The sequence below is a fragment of the Rhinopithecus roxellana genome, chromosome 9 (assembly GCF_007565055.1).
Source record: "Rhinopithecus roxellana isolate Shanxi Qingling chromosome 9, ASM756505v1, whole genome shotgun sequence".
In the NCBI taxonomy this organism is placed as follows: Eukaryota; Metazoa; Chordata; class Mammalia; order Primates; family Cercopithecidae; genus Rhinopithecus; species Rhinopithecus roxellana.
Genome location: NC_044557.1, coordinates 142,674,993 through 142,693,487, shown reverse-complemented (window position 1 = coordinate 142,693,487; position 18,495 = coordinate 142,674,993). Strand labels below are relative to the sequence as shown.

At 40.2% G+C, this 18,495-nt stretch overlaps 1 protein-coding gene across 2 annotated transcripts in view; it reads left to right on the top strand.

Annotated features, from left to right (window-relative positions):
* PSD3 (pleckstrin and Sec7 domain containing 3) overlaps window positions 1-18,495 on the top strand; it is a 492,789-nt gene that overhangs the window by 407,667 nt on the left and 66,627 nt on the right. For both annotated transcript variants that reach the window (XM_010363497.2, XM_030937734.1), the window contains one exon: window positions 15,179-15,249. In XM_010363497.2, the coding sequence (XP_010361799.1) occupies window positions 15,179-15,249 (71 nt within the window). The remainder of the gene's footprint in view (window positions 1-15,178; window positions 15,250-18,495) is intronic.

Genomic DNA, 18,495 nt, shown 5'->3' with positions numbered 1-18,495 from the left:
TTCAAGTTCATCAAAGTGCTGGATTTATTTTGGAATGCCATCATTGGGATTGCTTTATATTATGAATATATCTCCATTAACCTAAGGAAATTCAAGGTATTTTGCATTAGAACTACCTCAACCCCACATACGTGTTTCTTGGCCTGGCAGGATTTGTGTTGTCGGCCTTCCTGCCAAGACATTTCATGAGGCCCTGAAAAAGAATTTACTTCTTGTTAGTGTGTATATGGCTACCTCTCTCTCTCTCCTCTGAGGGGAATAAAATGGTGTTTTTGTCATTTTACGTGGCACAATGGGAGAATATTTTCAAGACAGCAGACAGGAAATAAAGATTAGTGTGTTAAATGAAAAAAATAGGCACTGTGCATACTACGTTTTTCTGTGTGTATTATGACTCTGATATTACATATGAGGAAAAGGAAAAAAATAGATGATTAGGGAACCTAGAAAGATGAGTGGTCAAAAACAGGACAAGATTTTGATGCAGGAATACTCTGCCATTTGAATGAAATAGAAAATTGGAACAGTAAAATATTAAACACAATCCATTTCCAGTTCAGTTGAGACGAAAAGTTGGAGAGTGTAGCCTGCAAATATAAACTTCTGCATGAAGCTTATACCTTTTGGTGGATTAAAAAAAAAAAAACTTTTCTGACATAAATCCATCATTACTCTTTACTGAAAATTTTATTGTTTAGAAATATTTTATACCTTCCTCTTTATAAAGGAGGGGTGGCACTGTCCTTTCATTCCCCGCTCAGCATTTCACTACTTTACAAGTATCAGTGGTAATAATTGAAGCCAAAATATTATTCACTGTACTTTATATTTCCAAATATGTTTCTTAAATTGGTAATAAACAGAAAATAATAACTGGTTTGTGATATTGAACATTCAGTGATGGCTCCGGTATCACCCATCTTTGGAGGAACTGCCAATATTTTGTTACAGAAATGTGGTCCTCATGTGTATGTGAGTGTGACTCAGAATAACAATCACAGCAGCTTGTTGGTCTTATTCATTTTTTATTTTCACCCATCGTGGTCAGGAAGCAGCCCCTAAGCCAGAGCTGATACTCAGAGACTGTGTACTGCTACAGACTGTTTACTGTGGATGTTCCTTCAATCTGACTGGAACAGTGCTTTTCCCAATAGCTCAAGGTCGCTCCTAAATCAACTCAAATAATTTATTTTTTTTTGAGACGGGGTCTCACTTTGTCACCCAGGATGGAATCCAGTGGCACGATCATGGCTCATAGCAACCTCAACCTCCTGGACTGCAACAGTCCTCCTACTTCAGCCTCCCAAGTAGCTGGGAATAGAGGCAGGCCCCAGCATGCCTGGTGATACAGTTTGGTTGTGTCCCCACTCAAATCTCATCCTGAATTGTAGTTCCCACCTGGTGGGAGGTAATTGAATTGTGGGGGCCATTACCCCCATACTGTTCTCGTGACAGTTAGTTCTCCTGAGGTCTGATGGCTTTATAGGGGGCTTTTCACCTTTTTGCTCAGCACTTCTCCTTGCTGCTGCCATGTGAAGGACATATTTGTTTCCCCTTCTGCCATGATTGTACATTTCCTGAGGCATCACCAGCCATGCTGAACTGTGAGTCAATTCAACCTCTTCCCTTTATAAATGACCCAGCTGTAGGTATGTCTTTATTAGCAATGTGAGAATGTACTGATACACCTGGCTTTTTTTTTTTTTTTTTTTTTTTTTTGGGTAGCAACGGAGTCTTATTACGGGACTGGGATTACAGGCATGAGCCACCATGCCCAGCCTCAGCTCTTAAATAATTTTAATATCACTCCTCTATCCCAGATTTATCCAAGACATTGCCTCCCAAATCTGGTTTAGCTTGCCTTTCCCTGTATGGTAACCAGAGTGAAAGTGCCCAGTGCTATGGGGAAACAAGAGGTGCCAGTTTGTAGAACGTGGGAGGAAGGTGGTCATAGATTCCACATCTGTGAGATGGAGGTTATAACCTTGGATCCCTCCTAGACTTATGGGCCTTTGTTTATACAGGTCAAATATTGGAACATTACTTAAAACAGTATGTGTTCAGCAATCATTTGCCATGCTATTACTACTACTGTAATTATTATTAATATTAGATAATTTTTCTGCAGAAATGTCGAGCTGGGAGTACCTGAGAGGGCAGGCACAGAGACTGTGCCTCTGTTCTGAGATCTGTAGTCATGAGCAGGGATGCCTTTGAAGGTCCTATAGTTGAGTGAGATTAGATAAAGTACCTGGTTATATTTCCCTCTCATCTCATCATCTCCCTTCCTGCCTTCAGCACCCACCTAACAGGAGTAGCAGACCGACCACTGCAAAGAATTGTCACCTGGATATTTTCTACTTAATGTATCCTTAGAACATGTTTCCTTAATTATCCTGTACAGTAGCTTTGAAATCCTTAGATGGGTGGCTTCCTTGGGAGCATACTCTACCTTTCAGAATTGAAAATATAGTTAATAATGGGGACGTAAAGAGACAATACCTACCTGAAAAGATTGTTTGGAACACATAGAATGTATATGTGTAATGCTAGCCCAACACCCAGAGTGCTGCAGTGTAGGTGCTCAGTTAATGTTAATGCCTTTCCCCTTTCCTTCCATTTTATCTTAATTTATTGTATGCCTCTATTCATGTTCTGGCCTTTTTCTCTTATCTCACCTATTGTAATAATTTCCTTTCTGATACTCCTTGTTCCAGTTTCTCTCCTTGTTCTCACCCCACAATACCTCCTGCATCCTGCTCCAAATGAATTCTTCCTAGATAACAAAGTTTGTGAATAAATTCTTCCCTTTTTATAAAACGAAGGAAAGAAAAATGCAATAGAGAATCTATTTTTTGCAATGCAATGACCTACAGATTCTGAAACTCTCCCATAATAAAACATCTAAAAACGATAGATGAAATATTTTTAAATAACTTTTATCTGAATGGATAAGCCTGTAACAATGAAAGGGAAATCCTGTTAGGCCAGGAATAAAGCATGAGTACAAATGTGGGGAGGTGGCTAACCCTGGGAATGCTAAGCCTTTAGGGCATTTTTGGATCTAGGTGGCCTGCCAGTACCGGAAATAAAATTACACAGCATTTAGCACAGAAGTACAGAGAGATGGAGAATATGAAAGAGTGGATAAGTCACAAGTGGAATGAAGTGAGAAGTTAGAATGGAGTGTTAAGTTACAATCATGAAGACGATAGAGGAGAGACAGTATTCAAAGATATGTCTACGGGTTTTTCAGGATAATATACAGGAAGCTTAAAGAACGCCAGTCTGTATAAATTAAAAGAAACCCATGCTTAGACATAACACTTATACTCAGGGTAGAAATCTGTATTAGTCCGTTCACACATTGATCTAAAGAAATACCTGAGACTGGGTAATTTGTAAAGTAGTTTAACTGGCTCACAGATCCACAGGCTGTACAGGAAGCATGATGCTGGCATCTGCTCAGCTTCTGGGAAGGCCTCAGGAAACTTACAATTATGGTAGAAGGTAAAGGCGGAGCACCACTTCACATGGCCAGAGGAGCAAGAAAAGGGGGGTGCTCCACACTTTTAAACAACCAGATCTCATGAGTACTCATTCACTATCATGAGAACAGCACCAAGCGGGTGATGCTCAACCATTGTTGAGTCACGATCCAATTACCTCCCAATACTGGAAATGACACTTTAACATGAGATTTGGGTGGGGACATAGACCTAAACCGTATCATTCCACCCCAGGCCTCTCCCAAATGTCATGTCCTTCTCACATTGCAAAATACAATCATGCCTTCCCAACAGTACCCAAAGTCTTATTCCACCATTAAGTCAGAAATCCGAAGTCCGAAGTATCATCTGAGACAAGGCTAGTTCCTTCCACCTACGAACCTGTAAAATGAAAAACAAGTGAACTACTCCCAAGATACAATGGGGATACAGACATTGGGAAAATATTTGCCTTCCAAAAGGGATATATGGGCCTAAAGAAAGGGGCTACAGGCCCCACACAAGTCTGAAACCCAGAAGGCTAGTCATTAAATTTTAAAGCTCCAAAAAATTGTCCTTGGGCTCCATGTCTGACATCCAGGGCACACTGGTATGAGGGGTAGGCGCCCACAACCTTGGGCAGCTCTGCCTCTGTGGCTTTGCAGGGTTCAGCCCCTGCAGCTGCTTTCACGGGATGGCATTGAGTGCCTGCAGCTTTTCCAGACATATGGTGCAAGCTGTCAGTAGCTCTAACATTCTGGGGTCTGGAGGATGGTGGCCCTTTTCTCACAGCTCCACTAGGTAGCACCCCAGTGGGGACTCTGTGAGGGCTTTAACCCTACATTTGCCCCCCACACTGCCCTAGTAGAAAGTTCTCTATCAGGGCTCCAGCACTACAGCAGTCTTCTGCCTGTACATCCACACTGTTCATATATCCTGTGAAATCTAGGCGGAGACTCCCAGGCCTCAGTTCTTGCCTACTCTGTGTAGACACAGGCTCAAAGCCATGTGGAAGCCACTAAAGTTTATGACCTACATGTTCTGTAGCAGCAGCCCAAGCTGTACCCAGGCCACTTTGAGCCGTGGCTGAACCTGGAGAGGCTGGGATGCAAGGAGCAGTGTCCCAAGGCTTCACAGGGCAGCAATGTCCTGGCTCTGGCCCATGAAACCATTCTTCCCTTCTAGGCCTCAAGAGGGGTGCTGTGAAGGTCTGTGTGCTGTGAAGGTCTCTGAAATACCTTCAAGGCCATGTCCCCATTGTCTTGGCTGTTATCACTTTGACCCTTTTTAATTTGTGCAAATTTATGCAAATTTCTGCAACCTGCTTGAATTCCTCTTCTGAAAATAGGCTTTTCTTTTCTACCACATGGCCAGGCTCCAAATTTTCCAAACATTTATGCTCTGCTTCTCTTTTAAATATAGGTTACAGTTTTAGGTCATTTCTTTGCTCACAGGTATGAGCATAGGGTGTTAGGAACAGCCAGGCCACATCTTGAGCACTTTTCCTACTTAGATATTTCTTCTGCCGGGTACCCTAAATCATCACTCTCAAGTTCAAAGTTACACAGATCCTGAGGGCAAGGGCACAATGCAAGCCATGTTCTTTGGTAAGTCATAACAAAAGTGACTTGTACTCCAGTTCCCAGTAAGTTCCTCATTTCCATCTGAGTCTTTGTTAGCCTTGCCTTTGCTGTCCATATTACTGCCAGCATTTTGGTCATAACCATTCATCTGGTCTCTAGGAAGTTCCAGACTTTCACTCATCTTCCTGTATTCTTCTGAGCCCTCCAAACTCTTCCAACCTCTGATTGTTATCCAGTTGCAAAGTTGTTTTCATATTTTCAGGTATATTTATAAGCAATGCCTCACTTCACAGTACCAATTTTCTGTAATAGTCCATTTTCAAACTGCTTTATAAAGAAAACCTGAGACTGGGTAATTTATAAGAAGAGGTTTAATTGGCTCATGGGCCTGCAGGCTGTACAGGAAGCATGATGTTGGCATCTGTTCAGCTTCTGGGAAGGCCTCAGGAAACTTACAGTCATGGCTGAAAGTTGAGGGGGAACAGCACTTCAAATGGCCAGAGAAGGAGCAAGCAAAGTGGGGGAGGTGCTACACACTTTTAAACAACCAGATCTCATGAGCACTCACTCACTCACTGTCACGAGAAGGGGATGGTGCTAAACCATTCATGAGAAACCACCCCCATGGTCCAATTATCTCCCACCAGGCTGCACCTCCAACACTGGGGATTACAGTTGAACGTGAGATTTGGGTGGGCACACAGATCTAAACACTAGCAATACTGCAACAGTGGTGTTAGCCAAAAGATAGTGAAATAATATCTTCATAAGAAAAAGCAATTATCAACTTAGAATTTTAATGAAATAAGGACATTTATTATGCGAACAAAAATAGAAGAAGATTGACCACCAGAAGACCCTCCTCACTAAAGGAACTTCTAAGGGTAGACTTCAAGAAGTAATTGAAAACGGCCTCCAGAAAACAATCTGAGGTACAGAAAGAAGTGATCAGTAAAGATAAAAGTAAACGTCAAACCGACAGTAGCATGTTATAGAAAAACAATGATGTGTGGGGGGCGGAGCAAGATGGCCGAATAGGAACAGCTCCAGTCTCCAGCTCCCGGCGTGAGCGACACAGAAGACCGGTGATTTCTGCATTTTCAACTGAGGTACTGGGGTCATCTCACTGGTGAGTGCTGGACAATCAGTGCTGGTCAGCTGCTGCAGCCCGACGAGCGAGAGCTGAAGCAGGGCGAGGCATTGCCTCACCTGGGAAGCGCAAGGGGGAAGGGAATCCCTTTTCCTAGCCAGGGGAACTGAGACACACAACACCTGGAAAATCGGGTAATTCCCACCCCAATACTGCGCTTTAAGCAAGCGGGCACACCACGAGATTATACCCACACCTGGCCAGGAGGGTCCCACAGCCACGGAGCCTCCCTCATTGGTAGCACAGCAGTCTGCGATCTAACCGCAAGGCAGCAGTGAGGCTGGGGGAGGGGCGCCCACCATTGCTGAGGCTTAAGTAGGTAAACAAAGCTGCTGGGAAGCTCGAACTGGGTGGAGCTCACAGCAGCTCAAGGAAACCTGTCTCTGTAGACTCCACCTCTGGGGACAGGGCACAGCTAAACAACAACAGGGGAAGCAGCAGAGGCCTGTGCAGATGCGAACAACTCTGTCTGACAGCTTTGAAGAGAGCAGTGGATCTCCCAACACAGAGGTTGAGATCTGAGAACGGACAGACTGCCTGCTCAAGTGGGTCCCTGACCCCTGAGTAGCCTAACTGGGAGACATCCCCCACTAGGGGCAGTCTGACACCCCACACCTCACAGGGTGGAGTACACCCCTGAGAGGAAGCTTCCAAAGTAAGAATCAGACAGGTACACTCGCTGTTCAGCAATATTCTATCTTCTGCAACCTCTGCTGCTGAGACTCAGGCAAACAGGGTCTGGAGTGGACCTCAAGCAATCTCCAACAGACCTACAGCTGAGGGACCTGACTATTAGAAGGAAAACTATCAAACAGGAAGAACACCTACACCAAAACCCCATCAGTACGTCACCATCATCAAAGACCAGAGGCACATAAAACCACAAAGATGGGGAAGAAGCAGGGCAGAAAAGCTGGAAATTCAAAAAATAAGAGCGCATCTCCCCCTACAAAGGAGCGCAGCCCATCGCCAGCAACTGATCGAAGCTGGTCAGAGAATGACTTTGACGAGATGAGAGAAGAAGGCTTCAGTCCATCAAACTTCTCAGAGCTAAAGGAGGAATTACGTACCCAGTGCAAAGAAACTAAAAATCTTGAAAAAAGCGTGGAAGAATTGATAGCTAGAATAATTAATGCAGAGAAGGTCATAAATGAAATGACAGAGATGAAAACCATGACACGAGAAATACGTGACAAATGCACAAGCTTCAGTAACCGACTCGATCAACTGGAAGAAAGAGTATCAGCGATTGAGGATCAAATGAATGAAATGAAGCGAGAAGAGAAACCAAAAGAAAAAAGAAGAAAAAGAAATGAACAAAGCCTGCAAGAAGTATGGGATTATGTAAAAAGACCAAATCTACGTCTGATTGGGGTGCCTGAAAGTGAGGGGGAAAATGGAACCAAGTTGGAAAACACTCTTCAGGATATCATCCAGGAGAACTTCCCCAACCTAGTAGGGCAGGCCAACATTCAAATTCAGGAAATACAGAGAACGCCACAAAGATACTCCTCGAGAAGAGCAACTCCAAGACACATAATTGCCAGATTCACCAAAGTTGAAATGAAGGAAAAAATCTTAAGGGCAGCCAGAGAGAAAGGTCGAGTTACCTACAAAGGGAAGCCCATCAGACTAACAGCAGACCTCTCAGCAGAAACTCTACAAGCCAGAAGAGAGTGGGGGCCAATAGTCAACGTTCTTAAAGAAAAGAATTTTAAACCCAGAATTTCGTATCCAGCCAAAATAAGTTTCATCAGTGAAGGAGAAATAAAATCCTTTACAGATAAGCAAATGCTTAGAGATTTTGTCACCACCAGGCCTGCCTTACAAGAGACCGTGAAGGAAGCCCTAAACATGGAAAGGAACAACCGGTACCAGCCATTGCAAAAACATGCCAAAATGTAAAGACCATCGAGGCTAGGAAGAAACTGCATCAACTAACGAGCAAAATAACCAGTTAATATCATAATGGCAGGATCAAGTTCACACATAACAATATTAACCTTAAATGTAAATGGACTAAATGCTCCAATTAAAAGACACAGACTGGCAAACTGGATAAAGAGTCAAGACCCATCAGTCTGCTGTATTCAGGAGACCCATCTCACATGCAGAGACATACATAGGCTCAAAATAAAGGGATGGAGGAAGATCTACCAAGCAAATGGAGAACAAAAAAAAGCAGGAGTTGCAATCCTAGTCTCTGATAAAACAGACTTTAAACCCTCAAAGATCAAAAGAGACAAAGAAGGCCATTACATAATGGTAAAGGGATCAATTCAACAGGAAGAGCTAACTCTCCTAAATATATATGCACCCAATACAGGAGCACCCAGATTCATAAAGCAAGTCCTTAGAGACGTACAAAGAGACTTAGACTCCCATACAATAATAATGGGAGACTTCAACACTCCACTGTCAACATTAGACAGATCAACGAGACAGAAAGTTAACAAGGATATCCAGGAATTGAACTCATCTCTGCACCAAGTGGACCTAATAGACATCTATAGAACTCTCCACCCCAAATCAACAGAATATACATTCTTCTCAGCACCACATCGCACTTATTCCAAAATTGACCACATAATTGGAAGTAAAGCACTCCGCAGCAAATGTAAAAGAACAGAAATTATAACCAACTGTCTCTCAGACCACAGTGCAATCAAACTAGAAGTCAGGACTAAGAAACCCAATCAAAACCGCTCAACTACAGGAAACTGAACAACCTGCTCCTGAATGACTACTGGGTACATAACGAAATGAAGGCAGAAATAAAGATGTTCTTTGAAACCAATGAGAACAAAGATACAACATACCAGAATCTCTGGGACACATTTAAAGCAGTGTGTAGAGGGAAATTTATAGCACTAAATGCCCACAAGAGAAAGCTGGAAAGATCTAAAATGGACACTCTAACATCGCAATTAAAAGAACTGGAGAAGCAAGAGCAAACACATTCAAAAGCTAGCAGAAGGCAAGAAATAACTAAGATCAGAGCAGAACTGAAGGAGATAGAGACACAAAAATCCCTCCAAAAAATCAATGAATCCAGGAGTTGGTTTTTTGAAAAAATCAACAAAATTGACAGACCGCTAGCAAGACTCATAAGACAAGAGAGAAGAATCAAATAGACGCAATAAAAAATGATAAAGGGGATATCACCACCGACCCCACAGAAATACAAACTACCATCAGAGAATACTATAAACACCTCTACGCAAATCAACTAGAAAATCTAGAAGAAATGGGTAATTTCCTGGACACTTACACTCTTCCAAGACTAAACCAGGAAGAAGTTGAATCCCTGAATAGACCAATAGCAGGCTCTGACATTGAGGCAATAATTAATAGCCTACCAACCAAAAAAAGTCCAGGACCAGATGGATTTACAACTGAATTCTACCAGAGGTACAAGGAGGAGCTGGTACCAGTTCTTCTGAAACTATTCCAATCAATTGAAAAAGAGGGAATTCTCCCTAGCTCATTTTATGAGGCCAGCATCATCCTGATACCAAAGCCTGGCAGAGACACAACAAATAAAGAGAATTTTAGACCAATATCCCTGATGAACATCGATGCAAAAATCCTCAATAAAATACTGGCAAACCGGATTCAGCAGCACATCAAAAAGCTTATCCACCATGATCAAGTGGGCTTCATCCCTGGGATGCAAGGCTGGTTCAACATTCGCAAATCAATAAACGTCATCCAGCATATAAACAGAACCAAAGACAAGAACCACATGATTATCTCAATAGATGCAGAAAAGGCTTTTGACAAAATTCAACAGCCCTTCATGCTAAAAACGCTCAATAAATTCGGTATTGATGGAACGTACCTCAAAAGAATAAGAGCTATTTATGACAAACCCACAGCCAATATCATACTGAATGGGCAAAAACTGGAAAAATTCCCTTTGAAAACTGGCACAAGACAGGGATGCCCTCTCTCACCACTCCTATTCAACATAGTGTTGGAAGTTCTGGCTAGGGCAATCAGGCAAGAGAAAGAAATCAAGGGTATCCAGTTAGGAAAAGAAGAAGTCAAATTGTCCCTGTTTGCAGATGACATGATTGTATATTTAGAAAACCCCATCGTCTCAGCCCAAAATCTCCTTAAGCTGATAAGCAACTTCAGCAAAGTCTCAGGATACAAAATTAATGTGCAAAAATCACAAGCATTCTTATACACCAGTAACAGACAAACAGAGAGCCAAATCAGGAATGAACTTTCGTTCACAATTGCTTCAAAGAGAATACAATACCTAGGAATCCAACTTACAAGGGATGTAAAGGTCCTCTTCAAGAGAACTACAAACCACTGCTCAGTGAAATAAAAGAGGACACAAACAAATGGAAGAACATACCATGCTTATGGATAGGAAGACTCAATATCGTGAAAATGGCCATACTGCCCAAGGTTATTTATAGATTCAGTGCCATCCCCATTAAGCTACCAATGAGTTTCTTCACATAATTGGAAAAAACGGCTTTAAAGTTCATATGGAACCAAAAAAGAGCCCGCATTGCCAAGACAATCCTAAGTCAAAAGAACAAAGCGGGAGGCATCACGCTACTTGACTTCAAACTATACTACAAGGCTACAGTAACCAAAACAGCATGGTACTGGTACCAAAACAGAGGTATAGACCAATGGAACAGAACAGAGTCCTCAGAAATAATACCACACATCTACAGCCATCTGATCTTTGACAAACCTGAGAGAAACAAGAAATGGGGAAAGGATTCCCTATTTAATAAATGGTGCTGGGAAAATTGGCTAGCCATAAGTAGAAAGCTGAAACTGGATCCTTTCCTTACTCCTTATACGAAGATTAATTCAAGATAGATTAGAGACTTAAATGTTAGACCTAATACCATAAAAACCCTAGAAGAAAACCTAGGTAGTACCATTCAGGACATAGGCATGGGCAAGGACTTCATGTCTAAAACACCAAAAGCAACGGCAGCAAAAGCCAAAATTGACCAATGGGATCTAATTAAACTAAAGAGCTTCTGCACAGCAAAAGAAACTACCATCAGAGTGAACAGGCAACCTACAGAATGGGAGAAAATTTTTGCAATCTACTCATCTGACAAAGGGCTGATATCCAGAACCTACAAAGAACTCAAACAAATTTACAAGAAAAAAACAAACAACCCCATCAAAAAGTGGGCAAAGGATAAGAACAGACATTTCTCAGAAGAAGACATTCATACAGCCAACAGACACATGAAAAAATGCTCATCATCACTCGCCATCAGAGAAATGCAAATCAAAACCACAATGAGATACCATCTCACACCAGTTAGAATGGCAATCATTAAAAAGTCAGGAAACAACAGGTGCTGGAGAGGATGTGGAGAAATAGGAACACTTTTACACTGTTGGTGGGATTGTAAACTAGTTCAACCATTATGGAAAACAGTATGGCGATTCCTCAAGGATCTAGAAGTAGATGTACCATATGACCCAGCCATCCCATTACTGGGTATATACCCAAAGGATTATAAATCATGCTGCTATAAAGACACATGCACATGTATGTTTATTGCGGCACTATTCACAATAGCAAAGACTTGGAATCAACCCAAATGTCCATCTGTGACAGACTGGATTAAGAAAATGTGGCACATATACACCATGGAATATTACGCAGCCACAAAAAAGGATGAGTTTGCATCCTTTGTAGGGACGTGGATGCAGCTGGAAACCATCATTCTTAGCAAACTATCACAAGAAGAGAAAACCAAACACCGCATGTTCTCGCTCATAGGTGGGAACTGAACAATGAGATCACTTGGACTCGGGAAGGGGAACATCACACACTGGGGCCTATCATGGGGAGTGGGGCGGGGGGGGGGGGGGAGTGCATTGGGAGTTATACCTGATATAAATGACAAATTGATGGGTGCTGACGAGTTGATGGGTGCAGCACACCAACATGGCACAAGTATACATATGTAACAAACCTGCAAGTTATGTACATGTACCCTAGAACTTTAATGATAAAAAAAAATAAAAATAAAAATAAAAAAATAAAAAACAAGGTACAGCACAAAAACAAAAAAACAAAAAAAAAAAAAAAGAAAAACACTGATGTCTGTTTCAGTAGCACTAAAACAAACACACCCAAAAAAAAGCCAAACTAAGGATAGAGGCAGATTATTGGAATCAAAACCCTACAAGGTTCTTGTATTTTCAAGAAGGAGAGCAGTTGATTATCTTCGGACCTTAAGTATGCATAGTAAAAACTGCAGTGAAAAGATGGGCTCACATGTAAAATGGTGTCTTTTAATCAGATACCTGGATATGAAAGGATGGCAGCCTATTGATTCCCCACTTCTCTTGTAGTTAAAGCCTCTCAGTTGCTACATTAGGCTTCCTGTCGTTAATCTTCTCACTCTTCTCACTTTTCCTCTCATCAAGTTCATTATATGAAATTACAACTCTTTACGGAGCTCTGTGTGTTTAATGACACACATGCTGTGAAATCACTTTAACTCTCTCTACAGGCCTCACGATGAGGACCAGTGCTTGTGATTCATTAATGTCCAGGTCATTGTGTTTTACCTGAAGAGCCTCGCCAAGCGTCTGATGGCAGCAGCGGCACTGTGTGTGTGGTTGTTTGTCAAGTCAGAGCAGTTGCACCTGCTTTAGAGGGCCTTCCCAGCCCACGGTGCACGGTGGTCCCTTCTTCCCCTGAATTCTGCTTGTTGGCACCCATCTGTCTCATGTAAGATGGAAGTATCGATAGTACCTTACTCTTATCATTATGATATGAGTTAAATGGATTAATACGTGTCAGAGCACTTAGAGCAGTGCTTTTATACCACGCCAGCTAAATACTGGTGAATAATTGCTCCCTAGTTATCTTTTTGGGAGGATTATAGGTTGTTGCATCCATGTGTTAGATAACTAAATTGTAACTGGCCAAAGATAAGGTTAAGTTGTATACTTCTGTGGGAAATAGAAAAGTAGAGAGTATAGTAAGTGAGTACAATTAGTAAGTCAGTTACTAAGTAACTGACTTAGTGAGTATTAGTCACTCATGAGTGACTTTTAAAATCACATTTCACTTGGAGAGCTCTTTGGAATCTGTCTCTAGTAGGCTTAGTGTAGTCATGAGAAAGAACTGTTTAAAATTTTGTAAACGTGTATTCGGATTCATAGATTTACTGCAAAAGTAGAAACATAGATGTATAGATTTTTAAACTAAAGGGATCTCAAGATGCCAATAAATTAGCTTTAGGGCTTGGGGAAAGCCTTCATACTTCAGGGCCTATGGCTCCTCTGTTGAAAACCAAAAGATTTTCTCTAGGTTCCATACCAGCATTAGCCAGTGCTTTGCCTTAAGTTCTAGGAATTACCCACATTTTAAAACGAAGCAAAAGTACAGCTGAAGTACAGCGCAGTAGAGTGACTTGTTAGGGGCTGCGGAGGGGGAGGATAGGTTTCAGAACAGGTAAGATTGTGAAGGGTCTGGAAACCAGTGGCTCTGCTTTCAGGTCAGGTGCCTCCTACACACCATGCCGCCTGGGGTCCTGCTCTGCAGCAGCCCTCTCGGCCCTGGTCCCTTCTGTGTGCACAGTACTCATGTGAGCAGTATCAGAATTTCACATCTGTTGAACAATGTAGTGAATGTTTACATTACACATGATGTATGGTTATCTTTTTTTTTTTTTTTTGGTTATATATATTTTTAGTATACCTTTCAGCCTCACCTAGTGAAGACAGAAGGGATGATATTTATTATCTCCCTTGCAAACCTGCAGGGCGGATATTTTGACTCCTTTCTTGCCAGGTGGATATCTCATTATGGTGTTGGCAGGATTGCCTGTGTTCTGTAAGTGGCTATTCACCTAGTTCCAAGTCTAAGAATTCTTGAGTATTCAGTCAAAAGAGATTTAAAGGATTTGGTTAACAATAATGTACTTTCTGTTGTAATCAGGTATCCAAGTTAAAGACGGACTATAGACAGCCAAGTGTTTGATACAGAGCATGAGTAAATGGCTCTCCCTGTCTATTTCGGCAGACATGTTTAGAAAAATGACGTTCAAGCAATAACATTTTCCAGTTACAGATTTTAATTTTATTAAGATAATAAATCCTATACTGTTTTGCTAATCTAATGCTTTTTACTTGAGGACAATTTGTAAGAGTTTATGTAAGTCAATAGAGAAAATCTACTTTATATCCAGGAAAATATAGACAGAAGAAATTTAAGAATTTCTGAAAGAATTAATTAATTTGGAGAATTTGTATGATTGTGTTATTGTCTGCCTTGCACTGTGCTAGGTTTAGTGAATTCTAAAGATGAAGGATACCTCCTATCAAGACATTCATAGTCTAGTGAAAGAGACATTTAGACAAAAATAGTACATTACAGCAAGATTCTCAGTAGAGATATGCACAGGTTGCAATAGGAGTAATAATAATTAAACTTGCAGTCTGGTTGAGGGAGGTGTGGGAGAAATGCCAGAAGCAGTCCTTTCATATTCTGAGACTACTTTATGATTCCTAGAATCGTTGAAGAAGCTGTAAAGCACTCTGGTACATGACCTTTTTAAGCTTTCTCTTGGATTGCTATGTATATCCAGTATGCCTCCGGTGCTTACCCAGTCTGTAGTCAGCCATGCTACCTGGCTTTTCAGCCTTCTCTTCTTCCTAGTTGTGGGACCATTAGCAAGTTATTGCCCTGTGTTTCGGTTTTGTAAGAAGAAGAAAGCAATAGTACCAACTTGGTAGGATCCTTGTAAATGTTAAGATCGTATATGGAAAACATTTTAGAATGCTGCCTGGTATACCATAAGGCTCAGACAATTTTAGTTCTTATTGTTATTAGTTTTGGTAGCTGGGTAGAATATTGAAACACTGTCACCATGTTGATCATTTAGATTCTCTTTCTAAAATGCTGATGTCAAATAAAATTTTACATTTTTCCCCCTTTCTAGCTCCAAGAGGAAAACGAGGATGGAAAACCTTTTATGCTGTACTGAAGGGAACAGTTCTTTACTTGCAAAAGGTAAAAGCAAAGTGGATAAATCCACTAAATTTGATGAAGTAATTAAACGAGGTCCAGTATATGTATATACAGTAGTCTCTCTTATCTGTGGTTTCACTTTCTGCAGTTTGTTTGCTAATGTTAAAAAATATTCAATGGAGAATTCCAGAAATAAACTATTTTAAATTTTAAATTGCATGCTGTTCTCAGTAGCATAATGAAATCTCTCAGTCCTGCTCCATCCTGACCAGATGTGAATCACCCCTTGTCCGGCATAGCCATCCTATATTCGCCTATCCTTTAGTCACTTAATAGACGTCTCTGTGATGAGATCAGCTGTCCAATTATCGCAGTGTTTGTGTTCAAGTAACCCTTATTTTACTGAATAATAGCCCCCAGAGAACAATGGTGGTGGCATATTGTTATCATTGTTCTATTTTATTATTAGTTATTATGGTTAATCTCTTACTGTGACTAATTTATAAATTAAATTTTATTTTATATAGATATGTATAGGAAAAACATAGTATACAGTCATCCACACAGGGGATCGGCTCCAGGACCTCCCTTATATACCAAAGTCCCCACGTACTCAAGTCCTGCAGTCAGCCTTGTAGAATCCACGTATAAGAAAAGCGGGCTTCTGCATACTCGGGTTTCATGCCCCACAAGTGCCGTATTATCGGTCCTCATTTGATGGAAAACAATCCGCATTTTAGTGGATCTATACAGTTCAAGCCCATTTTGTTTAAGGGTCATCTATACATAGGGTCCGGGACTATTCAAAATTTCAGGCATCCACTGGGGGTCTTAGAACGCATCCCGCATGGAGAGATAAGGGGAGCCTACTGTAGTACGTATTCTTTATTCATCCTTCAGTGAACACTTAGGTTGTTGCCACCTTTTGGCTATTGTGAGTAATGCTATAGTGAAGTGCAAGTGGAGTGCAAATATCTCTTCAAGATCCTGATTTCATTTCTTGTGGATAAATACCCAGAAGTGGTACTGTGGGGTCATATGGTTCTGTTTTCAGTTTTTTAAAGAAACTCCATATGGTTTTCCAAAGCAATGTAGCATTTTATATCTGAACAACAGTACTTAAGGGTTCCAGCTTCCCCCCATATATGTGTTGAATTTATCTGAGCTCTGTGTTCCATTCTGTTGGTCTATGCATGTTTCTGTCTTTATGCCAGAACCATATTGATTTGGTATTGTAGCTTGGTAATATGTTTTGAAATCAGGAATGTGAGGCCTACAGCTTTGGTCTTTTTTTTCAGTATCGTTTATGGCTTATTCAGAGTCTTGTGATTACGTATATATTTTAGAATTTTTTTTCTGTTTCTGCAAAAAATCTCACTGGGATGTGCATAGGGATTTTATTGAATATGTAGGTCACTGTAGGCAGTATGGACATCTTAATAATGTTTAGTCTTTGAATCCCTGAACATGGAATGTCTTTTCATTTATTTGTGTCTTCTTTAATTTCTTTCAGCAGTGTTTTATAGTTTTCAGTGTATATGTCTTTTGCCTGCTTGATCAAGTTTGTTCTTAAGTATTTTTCTACTACTTTTTGATGCTGTTGTAAATGGTATTCATTTCCTTTTCAGACTGTTCATTGTTAGTGTATAGAAGTGGAACTGATGGTTGATTTTGTATCCTGCAACTTTCCTGAATTTGTTTATTCTAATAAGCTTTTGGGGAATCTTTAGGTTTTCTACATATAAGATCATTTGAAACTGTTTCTCATTTGAGGGTTTTTTATCGTGAAAAGATATTGAATTTCATCGCTTTCCTGCATCTATTGAGATATTCGTGTAATTTTTATCCTTTGATCTGTTAATGTATTTTATTGCTTTGACTGATTTTCATAGTTGAAGCACCTTTACATCCCAAGGATGCATCTCACTTGGTCATTGTATATGATCTTTTTAATGTACCGTTGAATTCAGTTTGCCATCATTTTGTTTAGAGTTTTTGCTTTTATGTCCATAATGGATATTGGCAAGTAGTTTTCTCATAGTGCTGTTTTCTAGTTTTGATATCAGGGTCATGCTGGCTGTGTAAAATGAGTTTGGAAGTGTTCCCTTCTCTTCAATTTTTTGGAAGAGTTTGAGAATGACTGGCATTAGTCGTTTAACTGTTAGGTAAAATTCGCTGGTGAAGCCATCTGGTCCTAAACTTTCCTTTGTTGGAAGGGTTTTCATTACAGATTCAATGCACTTATTATTATAGATCCTTTCAGATTTTCTAGCTCTCCATACTTCAGTCTTGGTAGATTATAGGTTTCTAGTAATTTATCCCTTTCTTCTAGGTTTCCCAATTTGTTGGTGTATAATTGTTCATAATAGTTTCTTAGAATCCTTTTAGTTTATGTGGCATCAATTGCAATGCCTCCTGTTTCATTTCTGATTTTTTTATTTGAGTGTTCTCTATTTTTTTCTTAATCTAGCTAAAGGATTGTCAATTTTGTTTATCTTTTGAAAAGAAATTTTTAGGTTTTTTTTTTCATTTCTCTATTTCATTTATTTCTGCTCTAACCTTTAATTAGATTTTCATTTATTTCTACTCTAATCTTTATTGTGTCTTTCCTGTGCTAACTTTGCATTACTTTGTTCTTTATCTGGTGTAAAAATAGGTTGTTTATTTAAATCTTCCTTCTTTTCTAATGTGTTTCTTGCCATAAACTTGCCTATTGGTACTGCTTTTGTTTCCTTCCATAAGTTTTGGCATATTGTGTGTCCATTATTGTTCTCAAATTATTGTCCAGTTTCCTTTTTGATTTTTTTTGACCTGTTGATTGTTCAGGATCATGTTGCTTAATTTCCACATATTTGTGAAGTCTCCATTTTCCTTCTGCTGTTAATTTCTACTTCGGTTTCTTTGTGATTGGAAAATGTGTTTGCCATTATTTCAGTCTTCCTAAATTTGGTAAGATTTGTTTTGTAACTTAGAATTTTATCTGTCCCAGAGAATGTTCTGTGTGCACTTCAGAAGAATATATATTCTCATGCTGTTGAGTGGAATGTTCTGTATATGTCTTCTAGGATATTTGGTCCACTGTGTTTTTGAAGTTCTCTGTTTCTTTATTGATCTTCTGCCTAGAAGTTCTGTACATTATGGAGAGTGGGGTGAGGAAATATCCTACTCTTGTTAATTTCTACCTTCAGTCCTGTCATTGTTTACTCTATATATTTGTGTGCCGTGATGATGGATGCATATGTATTAATAATTGTTATGCCTTTGTGATGAAGTGACTCATCATTATAT